The sequence below is a fragment of the Carcharhinus amblyrhynchos genome, chromosome 10 (assembly GCF_965287045.1).
Source record: "Carcharhinus amblyrhynchos chromosome 10, sCarAmb.v2.hapA, whole genome shotgun sequence".
Classification (NCBI taxonomy): domain Eukaryota; kingdom Metazoa; phylum Chordata; class Chondrichthyes; order Carcharhiniformes; family Carcharhinidae; genus Carcharhinus; species Carcharhinus amblyrhynchos.
In genome coordinates, this window is record NC_137333.1 from 103,759,902 (window position 1) to 103,775,973 (window position 16,072).

Genomic DNA, 16,072 nt, shown 5'->3' on the forward strand with positions numbered 1-16,072 from the left:
CCAATCTTGATGTCATCTGCAAACTTACCATGCTTCCTATATCGTCATCCAAATCATTAATATAAATGACAAATAACAGTGGACCGAGCATCGATCCTGAGACATATCACTGGTCACAGGCCTCCAGTTTCAAAAACAACCCTCTACAACCACCCTCTGGTTTCTGTTATCAAGCTAATTTTGTATCCAATTGGCTACTTCACTCTGGATCCTGTGGATTTAACTTTATGCTACAACCTACCGTGTGGTACCTTATCAAAGGCCTTGCTAAAGTCCATGTAGACAACATCAACTGCACTGTTCTTATCTACCTTCTTGGTTACTCCTTCAAAAAACTCAATCAAATTCGTGAGACATGGTTTTCCACTCACAAAGCCATGCTGGCTGTCCCTAGTCAGTCCTTGTCTCTCAAAATGCCTGTAGATCCTGTCTCTCGGAATACCTTCTAACACTTACCCACAGAGATGTTAGACTCACTGGCCTGTAGTTCCCAGGCTTTTCACTACAGCCCTCCTTAAACAAAAGCATTACATTTGCCATCCTCCAATCTTCAGACACCTCACATGTGATTATTGATGATTCAAATATCTCTGCTAGGGGACCCACAATTTCCTCCTTAGCCTCCACAATGTCTACTTCGTCAGGTCCTGGGGATTTATCTACCTTGATGTGCTTTAAGACTTCCAGCACCTCATTCTCTGCAATATGTACATTTCTCAAGACATCACTATTTATTTCCCCAAGTTCCCTAACATCCATGCTTTTCTCAATAGTAAATACTGATGAGAAATATTCATCTAGGATCTCGCCCATCTTTTGTGGATCTGCACATAGATAACCTTCTTGTTCCTTTAAGAGGCCCTACTCTCTCCCTCGTTATTCTTTTGCCCTTTATGCATTTGTAGAAGCTTTTTGGATTCTCCTTTGCCTTATCTGCCAAAGCAATCTCATGACACCTTTTTTGCCTTCCTGATTTTTCTCTTAATTCTGCTCTGACAACCTTTATACTCTTCAAGGGATCCACTTGATCCCAGCTGCCTATGCATGTCATTTACCTCCTTCTGTCTGTGTGGAGTCTGCACTTTCTCCCCATGTCTGCATGGGTTTCCTCGGGGGTGTCCCAGTTCTTTTCCACAATCCGAAAGACGTGCTGGTTTAGGTGCATCGGCCGTGCTAAATTCTCTCTGTGTATCCGAACAGGCGCCGGAGCGTGGCGACTAGGGGATTTTCACAGTAACTTCATTGCGGTGTTAATGTAAGCCTACTTGTAACTAATAAATAAACTTAAGCTATGACTGAACCCTAAGAGAGAAAGCTAGCTAGGACGATAAAAACAGATAATAAGAGTTTCTTTAGGGTATTTAGAAAGGAAAAGAGTAAAGTGAGTTTTAGTCCTCTGGGGAGTGAGAATGCGGAATTACTAATGGAAAATAAGGAAGTGACAGATGAATTGAACAGATATTTTGCATCTGCATTACAATATAAATAGTATCCCAGAAATAGTTATGTATCAGGCAGTAAAGGCAAGGGGGAAACGTAATGTAAGGGAAAGGGTGCTGAAAAAAATCAACAGAACTAAAAACTTACAACTCCCTAGGTACCTGACTCATTCTCGAGTCTTAATTGAAATAGCTGGTGAGATAGTATTGGTTTCCATTTTCCTTAATTCCCTCCCAGTGCACGGTGGCATGGTTGTTAACACTGCTGCCTCACAGCGCCAGGGACCCGAGTTCGATTCCCGACTTGGGTCACTGTCTGTGTGGAGTTTACAAGTTCTCCCTGTGTCTGCGTCGGTTTCCTCCGGGTGCTCCAGTTTCCTCCCACCATCCAAAGATGTGCGGGTTAGGTGGATTGGCCATGATAAGTTGCCCTTTAGTGACGGGGGACCGGCTAAGGTAAATGTATGGGATTATGGGGATCCTGAGTGGGTTAGTGGTCAGTGCAGATTTGATGGGCCGAATGACCTCCTTGTGCGCTGTAGGATTCTATAATCGATGATTCTAGAAATGTCCCACCAGATTGGAAAATACGAATGAGACGCGTCTATTCAAGATAGGAGGGAGAGAGAAAGCAGGAAACTACAGGCCAGTTAGCTTAACATCTGTGGTAGGAAAATTGCTGGATTCTATCATTGAGGAGATTATAGTGAGGCATTTGGAAAATCTCCATCCAATCAGACAGAGTCAACATGGTTTTGTGAAAAAGTTTGTTTGAGTTGTTAGAGAGAGTGACAAGCAATGTTGATAAAGGGGAACCTGTGAATGTGCTGTACTTATATTTTTGGGGGGATATGACAAGGTTCCACATCAAAGGTTACGACGCAAAATAATGAATAATGGATTGATAGCTAACAGGGAGTGGAGAGTAGGCAAAAATGGGTCACTTTCAGTTTGGCATTGTGTGGAGTGCCACAGGGCCCTCACACTTTTGGGGGTGCAGGGTAGACTGTTTAGGACAGAGATGAGGAGAGCAGAGAGTGGTCAGCCTGTGGAATTCACCAGGCCAAAACTTTGTATGTTTTCAAGAAGCAGCTAATATAGCACTTGGGACAAAGGGGATCAGAAAATATGGGAGAAAGGCAGGATCAGGCTATTGAGTTGGATGATCCGCAATGGTCGTAATGAATGATGGAGCAGGCTCGAAAGCTGAATGGCCTCCTCCTATTTTCTACATTTACAGTTCATATCAATGTTTTGGATGAAGGGACTGAAAGTATGGTTAATAAATTTGCTTATGACACAAAGATAGGTGTAAGTAAGTTGTGAAGGGGACACATGAGGAGTCTGCAATCAACGATAGTTGTCATGGTCACCAATACTGAGACTAGCTTTTAATTGCAGATTTATTATTTGGATTTGAATTCTACCAGCTGCTGTGGAGAGATTTGAACCCCTATCCCCAGGGTATTAACCTGGGCCTCTGGATTACTTAGCAAATGACAGTACCGCAAGGCTGCAGTCTTTCCTCCCCTTGATATACTACATGGTGGATGCTACGTAAATGCAAGTTGATGTTGTTGGTTTGGGAACAGTAGAGTTTGCTTCATGATGTTTCTGTCTGGGCTCCAGTGAAGCTGGGCTGCTCCCCCTGGGCTCACCCTTTCCTTCTCTCTCTCTCTCTCTTTCTCGGTCTCAGGGAGTACGCGGCGGAGAATATCAGCACCAACCTGTACCTGGTAAATGAGCCGTGGTTATTCTCAGTGCTGTGGTGTGCCGGGGTGTGGTCGGTTACCTCTGATGCCTGTCAAGTTCTGAGTGAGGTGCGAACTCCCACCTGGATAATGGTGAGTATGGAACACTGCAACCTCCCCTCCCTCCCCAGGCACAAGGCTACAGGTCACTGGAGTAGGAGGAGGCCGTTCTGCCCCTTGAACCTGTTCCATCATTCAGTTAGATCGTGATCAATTGTAACTTAGCAACCTTGCTTTCATAATACCTTGAGTAAACAAATTAAACATATATATAACCTAATGGCCTTTAACCTGCTGTTGTGAGACTTGTTAATTGGCAAGGCAGTGTACTCGGCGTGGCTGTGTTCATGTTGATTGATCTTTTCCCACGAACTCCAGTCGTTATAAAATTAATGACTAACGTGTTCATGGAGACAAAGCCACAGGTGGCACAGTGGTTAGTATCGCGCCGTCACAGCGCCAGGGACCCGGGTTTGATTCCCGGCTTGAGTCACTGTCGGTTTTTTTTTGAAGTTTATTCATTATTGTCATAAGTAGGCTTACATTAACACTGCAATGAAATCACTGTGAAAATCCCCTAGTCATCACCCTCCGGCACCTGTTTGGGTACACTGAGGGAGAATTTAGCACGGCCAATGCACCTAACTAGCACGTCTTTCGGACTGTGGGGGGAAACTGGAGCACCCGGAGGAAACCCACGCAGACACGGGGAGAACGTGCAAATTAAGCACAGACAGCGACCCAAGCCAAGAGTCAAACCCGGATCCCTTGCCCTGTGAGGCAGCAATGTTAACCACTGTGACACCCTGCCGCCCGTATCTGTGCGGAGTCTGCGCCTTCTCCCCGTGTCTACCTGGGTTTCTTCTGGGTGCTCCAGTTTCCTCCCGCAGTCCAAAAGACGTGCTGGTTAGATGCACTGTGCTAATTCCTCCCTCGGTGTATCCGAACAGGCGCTGGACTGTGGCGACTAGGGGATTTTCAGTGAAGTGTTAATGTAAGCCTACTTGTGACAGTAATAAATAATTCTGCTTGGCTTTGGAATGTGCTGTCTGATTAGGTGATGCAAACAGATCCAGTTGAAACCTTCAAAAGGGAATTGGATAAAAGTTGAAAGGGGTAAATTGCAGGGAAATGGGGGAAAAAGCGAAGGAGAGGGACTAACTGAATTGCCTTATGAAAGAACCATCACAGGCTGAATGGGCCGAATGGCCTCCTTTGGTCCTATAATGTTCTAAAATTTGGCATCTCTCTCTGAGGTTTTGCTGCCAATAGTATCCTTCAATTTACTGCTCGATTCCTGGATCGTCCAGGACCATCCTGGGGAGATGGCAACCCTGTCCGAGATACTACCTGGAGTCAGGCCCTGGGATGAGGGGGGTTGTCCTATGATGCGAGGCTGAGCAAATTGGGTGTCTGGTTTCTGGAATTTAGGAGAACGGGAGGAGTTGACATTGACACTCGGAGATTCTGAGGTAGGTTGATAGATTGTTTCTGCTGATTGGGGAATCTGAAACATGGCAGTGGAGGGTGGGGGGGATTCACATAGCCTCAAGATAAAGGACCAATCATTTAGGACTGCAATGAGGAGAAATATCTTCACTGGAAGGTTTGCGAAATATTGGAATTTTCTAACCCAGAGGGTTGTGGATGCTCCATCGTTGAATATATTTAAGACGGGGATAGAGAGATTTTTGGTCTCTTGGGCAGCAAAGGGATATGGGGAGTGGGTGCCAAATTGGCCACGATTATATTGAATGGCGGAGCAGGCTTGATGGGCTGAATGGTCTACTATTTCTGATGGATCTTTGACAGGGACTGGAAATTTGAACGTCATTTGAACTCTGGGATGGGGGAGGATTGCGTTGGAGGGACTTTCTTGTAATGAATGATCATTGTTCTACAGAGTTTGAGTTTCTTTGTTATTACAATTTCCTGGAAGTTTATTTCCATTTTATGGCAATGTGATCTGAATGCCAGCTGCTGCTGCTGTTCTTTGTTTCTTCAGGTCTGGTCTGTCCCGCCCCTCCCCACTGCAGGCCTCCCACACCCCCAGATTTCGAATCAAGCTATAATTAGATTGCAGACGAGTTCAGACTCACTAGGATCCTAAACGGGATTCAATTGACTAGCCAAACCCACATGATTGCGATGATTAATTGCCCCAAGTTCAAGGCACATCTTGAAATGTGTATATGGGCCTCACTATAAGGAGCTTTACTCTGTATCTAACCCCGTGCTGTACCTGTCCTGGGAGTGTTTGATGGGGGACAGTGTAGAGGGAGCTTTACTCTGCATCTAACCCCGTGTTGTATCTGTCCTGGGAGTGTTTGATGGGGGACAGTGTAGAGGGAGCTTTACTCTGTATCTAACCCTGTGCTGTACCTGTCCCGGGAGTGTTTGATGGGGGACAGTGTAGAGGGAGCTTTACTCTGTATCTAACCCCGTGCTGTACCTGTCCTGGGAGTGATTGATGGGGGACAGTGTAGAGGGAGCTTTACTCTGTATCTAACCCTGTGCTGTCCCTGTCCTGGGAGCGTTTAATGGGGGGACAGTGTAGAGGGAGCTTTACTCTGTATCTAACCCCGTGCTATACCTGTCCTGGGAGTGTTTGATGGGGGACAGTGTAGAGGGAGCTTTACTCTGTACCTAACCCCATGCTGGACCTGTCCTGGGAGTATTTGATGGGGGATGGTGTAGAGGGAGGTTTACTCTGTATCTAACCCCGTGCTGTATCTGTCCTGGGAGTGTTTGATGGGGGGACAGTGTAGAGGGAGCTTTACTCTGTATCTAACCCCATGCTGTACCTGTCCTGGGAGTGATTGATGGGGGACAGTGTAGAGGGAGCTTTACTCTGTATCTAACCCCATGCTGTACCTGTCCTGGGAGTGATTGATGGGGGACAGTGTAGAGGGAGCTTTACTCTGTGTCTAACCCCGTGCTGTACCTGTCCTGGGAGTGTTTGATGGGGGACAGTGTAGAGGGAGCTTTACTCTGTATCTAACCCCGTGCTGTCCCTGTCCTGGGAGCGTTTAATGGGGGGACAGTGTAGAGGGAGCTTTACTCTGTATCTAACCCCGTGCTATACCTGTCCTGGGAGTGTTTGATGGGGGACAGTGTAGAGGGAGCTTTACTCTGTACCTAACCCCATGCTGGACCTGTCCTGGGAGTATTTGATGGGGGACGGTGTAGAGGGAGGTTTACTCTGTATCTAACCCCGTGCTGTATCTGTCCTGGGAGTGTTTGATGGGGGGACAGTGTAGAGGGAGCTTTACTCTGTATCTAACCCCGTGCTGTACCTGTCCTGGGAGTGTTTGATGGGGGACAGTGTAGAGGGAGCTTTAGTCTGTATCTAACCCCGTGCTGTATCTGTCCTGGGAGTGTTTGATGGGGGACAGTGTGGAGGGAGCTTTACTCTGTATCTAACCCCGTGCTGTACCTGTCCTGGGAGTGTTTGATGGGGGACAGTGTAGAGGGAGCTTTAGTCTGTATCTAACCCCGTGCTGTATCTGTCCTGGGAGTGTTTGATGGGGGACAGTGTAGAGGGAGTTTTACTCTGTATCTAACCCCGTGCTGTATCTGTCCTGGGAGTGTTTGATGGGGGACAGTGTAGAGGGAGCTTTAGTCTGTATCTAACCCCGTGCTGTACCTGTCCTGGGAGTGTTTGATGGGGGGACAGTGTAGAGGGAGCTTTACTCTGTATCTAACCCCGTGCTGTATCTGTCCTGGGAGTGTTTGATGGGGGACAGTGTAGAGGGAGCTTTACTCTGTATCTAACCCCGTGCTGTATCTGTCCTGGGAGTGTTTGATGGGGGACAGTGTAGAGGGAGCTTTAGTCTGTATCTAACCCCGTGCTGTACCTGTCCTGGGAGTGTTTGATGGGGGGACAGTGTAGAGGGAGCTTTACTCTGTATCTAACCCCGTGCTGTATCTGTCCTGGGAGTGTTTGATGGGGGGACAGTGTAGAGGGAGCTTTAGTCTGTATCTAACCCCGTGCTGTACCTGTCCTGGGAGTGTTTGATGGGGGACAGTGTAGAGGGAGCTTTAGTCTGTATCTAACCCCGTGCTGTACCTGTCCTGGGAGTGTTTGATGGGGGGGACAGTGTAGAGGGAGCTTTACTCTGTATCTAACCCTGTGCTGTATCTGTCCTGGGAGTGTTTGATGGGGGACAGTGTAGAGGGAGCTTTAGTCTGTATCTAACCCCGTGCTGTATCTGTCCTGGGAGTGTTTGATGGGGGACAGTGTAGAGGGAGTTTTACTCTGTATCTAACCCCGTGCTGTATCTGTCCTGGGAGTGTTTGATGGGGGACAGTGTAGAGGGAACTTTACTCTGGGCTTGATTGAAAGTGAACTGGTGTAAAATTAATAAACTCTGGGCTCCAAAGCTCTGTGACCCTGTGGGTTAAAAGGTTGATTTCCTCCCTGCAGTCTCCGGAGGAATACTACATGATCTGGATTGCCTCAGACATTATCTCGATCACCATCGTGGTGGGAATTTTCATCCTGCAGAAGTGAGTGACACTGTGTGGCTTTTCTTTGCTGTATTTTGCATGATGCATGTTGCCTTGAAGAACGTATTGCATCCTCTCCTTGTTTGCCAGACAATCCACGAGAATTTGTTTTAATATTGTCATGTCCTTGTAAACAGGAAGGTTTCTGTCTTTTTTTTTGTTCTGCTTGTTATTCCTGTTTATGAACTCGGTGAATGGAGTGAGTAAGTATCCTGAGTGTGGTCTCACGACTGATGTCCGTTGTGGGGGGCTTATCCTTGAGTTCAAGCAGCACTGACGCATCCTCCAAACCTTCTGCAAATCTCCACCGAGGCTGTACAGATTCCAGCACCCAGTGTGTGCACAGAGCCCCTGCCACCGCAACACAAACACTCCTTCGTTTTGGGGGCTTAGCAGCGAGAGTTTGTCGGGGTTTTCGCAGTGGAGTGTCTCTAGTGAGAATGCGTTAGAGAAAGCAGGAAAGAGGGAGAGGGGGAAGGTCACGGAATCACAAAACGGTTACAGAAGAAGGCCATTCAGCCCATTGTGTTTGCACGGCGGTCTGAATAAGCCATTTGCATTGTGCCACTCCCCCTGCCTTTTCCCCATAAACCTGCATTTCCTTCCATCTCAGATAGCGAACCAATTCTCCCTTGAATATTTCAATTGAGTTTCTCTCCATCACACTCTTAGACAGTACATTGCAGATCCTGACCACTTGCTGTATGAATCTCCACCACGCTCTCAGGCAGTACATTCCAGATCCTAACCACTCGCTCTGTGAATCTGTCTCCACCACACTCTCAGACAGTACATTCCAGATCCTAACCACTCACTGTGTGAATCTGTCTCCACCACACTCTCAGACAGTACATTCCAGATTCTAACCACTCGCTGTGTGAATCTGTCTCCACCACACTCTCAGACAGTACATTCCAGATCCTAACCACTCGCTGTGCAAAAAGCTTTCTCCTCGTATCTCCATTGTCTCTTTTGCCAATTGCCCTAAACCTGTGCCCTCTCGATCCTTTCACCAATGGGAACTGCTTCTCCCTACCTTCCCTGTCCATACCCCGTGTGATTTTGAACACCTTAATCAAATCTCCTCCCAACCTTCTCCAAGGGGAACAGTTCCCACTTCTCTAATCTAAATGAGGGCGAAAGAGGGATGCGGGCAGAGAGAAGGAAAGGCAATGGATGTGGTTGAATGGGTACATGAGGCATTGTTCAAGAAAAGATTAGTGAGGTGAAAATAATCCTCTCTGATCATTAACCACAGTGGATTAAATGCCCTCTGAATGATTGTATGGTACAGAATTCCAAGGAACCGGAACTTCTTTGCATTCACACCCATGGTATCAAATGCCAATGGCTCAAGCCCCTTCCCATTCTCTCCCAACCAAAGCAAGCAGACGAAAGCCCTTACCTCCATCTTCCACTACGTTTAATCTCAGTCTCGTCCCATTGTCCAGTTCCTCAATAAGGTTTTGTGAGCACGTATGCTTTTTATTTCCCTGATTGTTAGTGTTTCTCCTGCCCTGGCTGTGTTGGTTGGTGTGCCCTTGCTCGTAGTGTTATTTATCCTGTTGTGTTGATGAGTTCATGTCCGTCCCTTCCCTACGGTGTTGCTGGGTAAGTGGCGGTTTTCCCTGCTGGGTTGCTAGGTAAGTGCCAGCCTATTTCTGCTGGGTTTGGGGAGCGCCTGTTACCCTAACTGGCATTAGCATTTTTATTTTGCCGTCCCAGTGGGGGGGGGGGTGTGGTGGGGTTGTTACTCTTGGAGAAGTTGCAGCAGGAATTTGTGGCCTGCGCCTGGATCAGGAGTCAAATCGGAGCCAGGATTCGTGACGGGAGCGGCCTTGACCAGGCCCCAAGTCCTCACGCACTGGCTCGTGATTTCCAGTAACGCACTTGGTAGGCATTTGCCTTGTGGGGACATAGTCCAATGGCTGATGTAGATGGGGAGGGCCGGTGGGGGGGTGGGGGCGGTGGATGGTGAGCGGGAAGTTGGGGGGGGGTGTGGATGGTGAGCGGGAAGTGGGGGGTGTGGATGGTGAGCGGGAAGTCGGAGGGGGGAGTGGATGGTGAATGGGAAGTGGGGGGGAGTGGATGGTGAATGGGAAGTGGGGGGTGGGGAGTGGATGGTGAGCGGGAAGTGGGGGGGGGAGTGGATGGTGAGCGGGAAGTGGGGGGGGGAGTGGATGGTGAGCGGGAAGTGGGGGGGGAAGTGGATGGTGAATGGGAAGTGGTGGGGGGAGTGGATGGTGAGCGGGAAGTGGGGGGGGGTGGATGGTGAGCGGGAAGTGGGGGGGGGAGTGGATGGTGAGTGGGAAGTGGGGGGGGGAGTGGATGGTGAATGGGAAGTGGGGGGGGGAGTGGATGGTGAGTGGGAAGTGGGGGGGGGTGGATGGTGAGCGGGAAGTGGGGGGGGGAGTGGATGGTGAGCGGGAAGTGGGGGGGGAGTGGATGGTGAGTGGGAAGTGGGGGGGGAGTGGATGGTGAGCGGGAAGTGGGGGGGGGAGTGGATGGTGAGCGGGAAGTGGGGGGGGGTGTGGATGGTGAGCGGGAAGTGGGGGGGGGGAGTGGATGGTGAGTGGGAAGTGGGGGGGAGTGGATGGTGAGTGGGAAGTTGGGGGGGGGAGTGGATGGTGAATGGGAAGTGGGGGGGGGAGTGGATGGTGAATGGGAAGTGGGGGGGGGAGTGGATGGTGAGTGGGAAGTTGGGGGGGGAGTGGATGGTGAGCGGGAAGTGGGGGGGGAGTGGATGGTGAGCGGGAAGTGGGGGGGGGAGTGGATGGTGAGCGGGAAGTGGGGGGGTTGGATGGCGAGCGGGAAGTTGGGGGGGGGGGCAAGGGGAAAATTGGATCCCTTTTCACTCGAAGCACACCTCCCAAGTTACATCCCTTTGCCACATTCCTCCGGTGAGCTCGGCAGGTGGGGCGGCGGGGAGGGGCAAACTGACCATGAGGCCAGGTTTGGTCACGGCTCCCATCCCACAGCAGGCCCGGGACCCTGAAGTAGGCCGAGGTGTGAGACACCAGGGAAGGGTGGACTTGGAGGCTGCATTGTGGGACAGTTTAAACGCTGGAATGCATCTTTACATTGCGAATGACTTGGGGTATCGTTGAATCCACTTCCCCGTCACTGATCACTGCGGCAGTGCGTAATGAAAAATACCGACTGGATTCAAAAGAACGAATTTGAAATACAAACACTTGAGTTTTTGTCAATGAAAAGATTCAACCATTTATTTCAGAATATTCAGCGATGCCCCACAGCATTCACTTTCTCATTATTTTATCCTTCCACCCTTTTCTGCTTTTCACTGATGTTTATCTTCCTCTGCTCTTTTTCCTCCTCTTTCTCTCTCTCTCTCTCTCTCTCTCTCGCTCTGCCTCTCTGCTGCATTCTGGCATTTCACAGCTATCACTTGATCAGGTAATGCTGCCACGATTGCTGGGACATTGTGCGCTATTCTAACTGGAGGCTCAGTGAGGGAAAATGGAAGCTGGGAGCTGGGCTCAGTACGGGGGAAGATCCCACTGCCCTAGCCGCACGGTCCTCTTCTGCCTCCGTCCTCCCCTTATTGCCTCAGCCCCCCTGGCTTTTCCCCCCTGGCCTCCTCCCGTTCCCTGCCCTCGCCCCGTTCCCTGACTCATTTCCACCCCCCCCCCCCACGCCCCCCTCTCCAGCTCTTGGTGAAAACTATCTGGTCTGTTGCTTGGGGACTCTGGGACTGAGCAGCATCTGACTGGAGCCTGATTGACCATAAGACTATAAGAAATAGGAGCAGGAGTAGGCCATTCGGCCCCTTGAACCTGCTCCACCAGTCAATGACATCATGGCCGATCTGGCTGTGGTCTTATCTTCCCTTCCCTGTTTGTCTCCTTAGTGCTGTCTCCCTTGTCAAACTAAACACCAGGGCACTGAGGCTCGAGCAGGTAGCGCTGAGCCACCAGCCTGTCGACAGGAGGCCGACTTACTTCTGTCGTGGATCTTGGGTACATTTTCCCTCTCTTGCTCCTATCCCACACCAGGGGCCATCTCCTCTCACTGCACAATTCCACCCTCCACATTTCGATTGAAGGAAACCCATGCTGATGTTGGCGTTCCCCCCCCCCGCCCCCCTTCTATTCTGAATGGAACAGCCCAGGATGCTCCTGCTACAGCAACCAGACTGCTCCATGATGAGACGAGATTAATATTTGGGGGGTGGGGGGTGGGGGGGGGTTAGGGCTGAGGGCAGTGGTGAGGTTTATGGAACAGTCGGTGGAAGGTAGATTGTGAAGGTGGATTCCTGGCTGTTCCCTTGTTCTATTTGCATTTTGCATGTCTCCATCACTGGTCTTGCTCTGGACATTTGCTGGCACGTTTAAAATAGTGATAAAGGGAGCAAATCCCCCCACACAGCTGGGGCCTGGTCTTGGAGCTGGAATGTGCTGGTGAAAACAGCTTCAATTGGAGTGTTCAAAGGGGGTTTGGATATATGCTTTACAGGCCAGTAGAGAGAGTGCAGTGGAGGGATACTAACTGGATAGCTCTTCCAAAGAGCCAGTATAGGGAGAATGAGCCAAATGGCCTCCTGCTCTTCTGCGTTATTCTGTGACTAATTCATCCTGATTGGTGGAAGCCTGTATCAATGACAGTGGCGAGTAAGGATATCTTAATTGGCAAATGCCTTCCAAAGCTCTCTTCCCAATTTCCTTCCTCACTGTAAAAGCGTGTTAACATAGAACATTACAGCACAGTACAGGCCCTTCGGCCCTCAATGTTGCACCGACCTGTGAAACCAATCTAAAGCCCATCTGACCTATAGTATTCCGATATCATCCGTATGTTTATCCAATGACCATTTAAGTGCCCTTAATGTTGGTGAGTCCACTACTGTTGCAGGCAGGGCATTCCACGCTCTTACTACTCTCTGAGTAAAGAACCTGCCTCTGACATCTGTCCTATATCTGTCACCCCTCAATTTAAAGCTATGTCCCCTCGTGCTAGCCATCTCCATTCAAGGAAAAAGGCTCTCACTGTCCATCCTAACTGATCCTCTGATCATCTTATATGCCTCTATTAAATCACCTCTTAACCTTTTTCTCTCTAACGAAAACAGCCTCAAGTCCCTCAGCCTTTCCTCATAAGACCTTCCCACCATACCAGGCAACATCCTGGTAAACCTCCTCTGCTTCCTTTCCAATGCTTCCACATCCTTCCTATAATGTGGCGACCAGAACTGTACGCAATACTCCAAGTGCGGCCGCACCAGAGTTTTGTACAGCTGCAACATGACCTCACGGCTCCGAAATTCAATCCCTCTACCAATAAAAGCTAACACACCATACGCCTTCTCAACAACCCTATCAACCTGGGTGCCACCTTTCAGGGATCTATGCACATGGACACCGAGATCTCTCTGCTCATCCACACTACCAACTGTCTTACCATTAGCCCTATATTCTGCATTCCAGTTACTCGTTCTAAAGTGAATCACTTCATAATTTTCCACATTAAAGTCCATTTGCCATCTCTCAGCCCAGCTCTGCAGCTTATCTATGTCTCTCTGTAACCTGCAACATCCTTCGCACTGTCCACAACTCCTCCAACTTTAGTCTCATCTGCAAATTTACTAACCCATCCTTCTACGCCCTTATCTGGTTCATTTATAAAAATGACAATAGCAGTGGCCCCCAAAACAGATCCTTGTGGTACACTGAACTCCAGGATGAACATTTCCCATCAACCACCACCCTCTGTCTTCTTACAACTAGCCAATTTCTGATCCGAGTCGCTAAATCACCCTCAATCCCATGCCTCTGAATCTTCTGCAATAGCTTACCGTGGGGAACCGTATCAAATGCTTTACTGAAATCCATATACACCACATCAGCTGCTTTACCCTGATCCATCTCTTTGGTCACCTTCTCAGAGAACTCAATAATGTTTGTGAGGCACGACCTACCCTTCACAAAACCGTGTGGACTATCCCTAATCAAATTATTCCTTTCTAGATGATTATAAATCCTATCTCTTATAATCCTTTCCAAAATTTTGCCCACAACAGAAGTGAGGCTCACTGGTCTATAATTACCAAGGTTGCCTTTACTCCCATTCTTGAACAAGGGGACAATATTTTGCTATCCTTTGTGTTCCTGCATTAAGGTCCTCAGTAAAGCTCCATTTTTCCAGTGATTTACCTGCTGCCCATGAATGTTCCGCTTTGTGAGGGGCAGATCCCACGATGTCATCCTGGACCCGCCCCAGCCCGCAAAACAAATGCAGGGTTTGAAAGATTGGGGCGTCTTTTTTACAGGGTGGCCCAATGTAAAATAACATAAACTGAAATTCACCCCTCCCTCACTGGCACTGTCCCCCTTGGCTTGGACAGTTTAATGTGAGGAAGGTCTATCAGGCATAAAGTCCTGACAATTATATTAAAATAGGGATCTCGGCTTTAAAGTCAGGATTGCCGTTCCATCATTGACAGGGGGTGGGACAATTGACTGGGGAAATCCCACCGGTGTGAAAGCCATTTTGAGACAGCGGTTCGATTCCCTGTCCCTGCTGCTGAAAATCCCCCCCCTTGGTGTCAGAACAGATTAAAGTGTGTATTTTCTACGGAATTACATTGAACCCGCTGTACAGTAACAGACCACTCAGTTTATCTGGCCTGCATTGGTGTTTAAGCACCACACGGGCCTCCCAGCCACCCTTATTGCCATTTCCCATTCTACCCCTCACAATCCCAACTTTTCCATTCACTGCATAAAGCTCCCTGATGGTTCAACCCCAGCCCCCACCCCCACTTCTGTCATTTCTTCCAACACTCCTGCTCCCATGGGGTGGCACGGTGGTTAGCACTGCTGCCTCACAGCTCCACTGACCTGGGTCACTGTCTGTGTGGAGTCGGCTCATTCTCCCCATGTCTGCATGGGTTTCCTCTGGGTGCTCCAGTTTCCTCCCACAGACCAAAGATGTGCACCAGCCACGCTAAATTGCCTCTTAGTGTCCCAGGATTTGTAGGTTAGCGGGGTAAATATGTGGGGTTGCGGGGATAGGGCCTAGGTGGGATTGTGGTCAGTGCAGACTCGATGGACCAAATGGCCACCTCCTGCACTGTGCAGGGTTTCTATGATTCTATGAACTCTCTGGGGTCTCTGTGCTCCTCTTACCTCTGGTCTCCTGTGCACCTGCAATTTTATTTGCTTCACCTTACGTAGAACAGTACAGCACAGGAACAGGCCCGTTGGCCCACAAATTTAACAAATCCCTTCTGCCTGTCCTCGCTCCTATCCCTTGCATAGTCATGTGCTTACCTAAAAGCCCCTTAAATGACTGCACCACCAGCCTTGACAGCACATTCCAGTCACCTACCACTCTCTGTGTAAAACAAAACTTGCCCCTCACATTAGCTTTGAACTTTCCCTCTGTTACCTTTAAGTGTGCTTCCCTTGTATCAGACATTCCAACTCTGGGAAAAAGATTCTGACAGTCAAACCTATCGATGCCTCTCATAATTTTATAGACCTCTATCAGGTTTCCCCACAGCCACCACCACTCTGGAGAAAGCAACCCTCGTTTGTCCAGCCTCTCCTTATAGCTTATAGCTCATACCCTCTAACCCAGGCAGTACCCTGATAAACCTCTTCTGCCCCCTTTGACAGCCTTGGCTTCAGCTGCCTGGACCTACGTCAGGGGTTCTCACCCCACCGTTCTCTGCCCCTCTACATCTCTCTCTCTCCTCCTCCAAAGCCTTGTTTAAGATGTAACACTTTGACCCCAGGTTATGGTAACCTGACTCAATATCTCGCTACGTGGCTCCGTCTGACATTTTGCCTGTTAATACAACAGTGGGAACTTTTCAGTCTGTTAATGATGCTATTATAAATGCGAATTGTTAGTCGTGCACTCTCGAAGACCTCACATTGTGTTGTACCAGGATGTGTCTTTTATTAGCTTGGTGTAGGGAAGCCGGCCAAGTAATTCACTGAAAGGAGTGTTTGACGTGCTGGATGAATCTAAATTCATGTGTTTTCCCAGCGAGGGCTGTGAATTCGTTGCTTTACCTTTCGAGTGTGGTCCATTATCTCCCTCGCCAGAGAGGGGCAGGGAGACAAGCCAATTAGCAGCCAAGTCTCCTCCATTCGTCTCCTAGCAACCAGTCGCAGAGCAACCAGGGCTCTTGACAAATCTGGTTGGGTGGATTCGCAGAGGTTTCATCACATGACCTTCCACCTCCACTAGCCCCATCCCCACACTGCCAGCATTGGCCGTCCAACAAGCCAATCCTCATGGCGTGCCGTCATCCCCCAGCCAATTAAAAAGGAAGGAGAGGCTCTTGTTCCCTGATTGGTTGATCCTTTATCATTAATCTTTCAGCCTATGTATCCACTTCTGATT

General features: G+C 49.0%; 1 protein-coding gene across 2 annotated transcripts in view; it reads left to right on the top strand.

Annotated features, from left to right (window-relative positions):
- Nucleotides 1-16,072, top strand: part of gdpd5b (glycerophosphodiester phosphodiesterase domain containing 5b) — a 238,203-nt gene that overhangs the window by 203,698 nt on the left and 18,433 nt on the right. For both annotated transcript variants that reach the window (XM_080197703.1, XM_080197704.1), the window contains exons 13-14: nucleotides 3,136-3,283; nucleotides 7,617-7,699. In XM_080197703.1, the coding sequence (XP_080053829.1) occupies nucleotides 3,136-3,283; nucleotides 7,617-7,699 (231 nt within the window). The remainder of the gene's footprint in view (nucleotides 1-3,135; nucleotides 3,284-7,616; nucleotides 7,700-16,072) is intronic.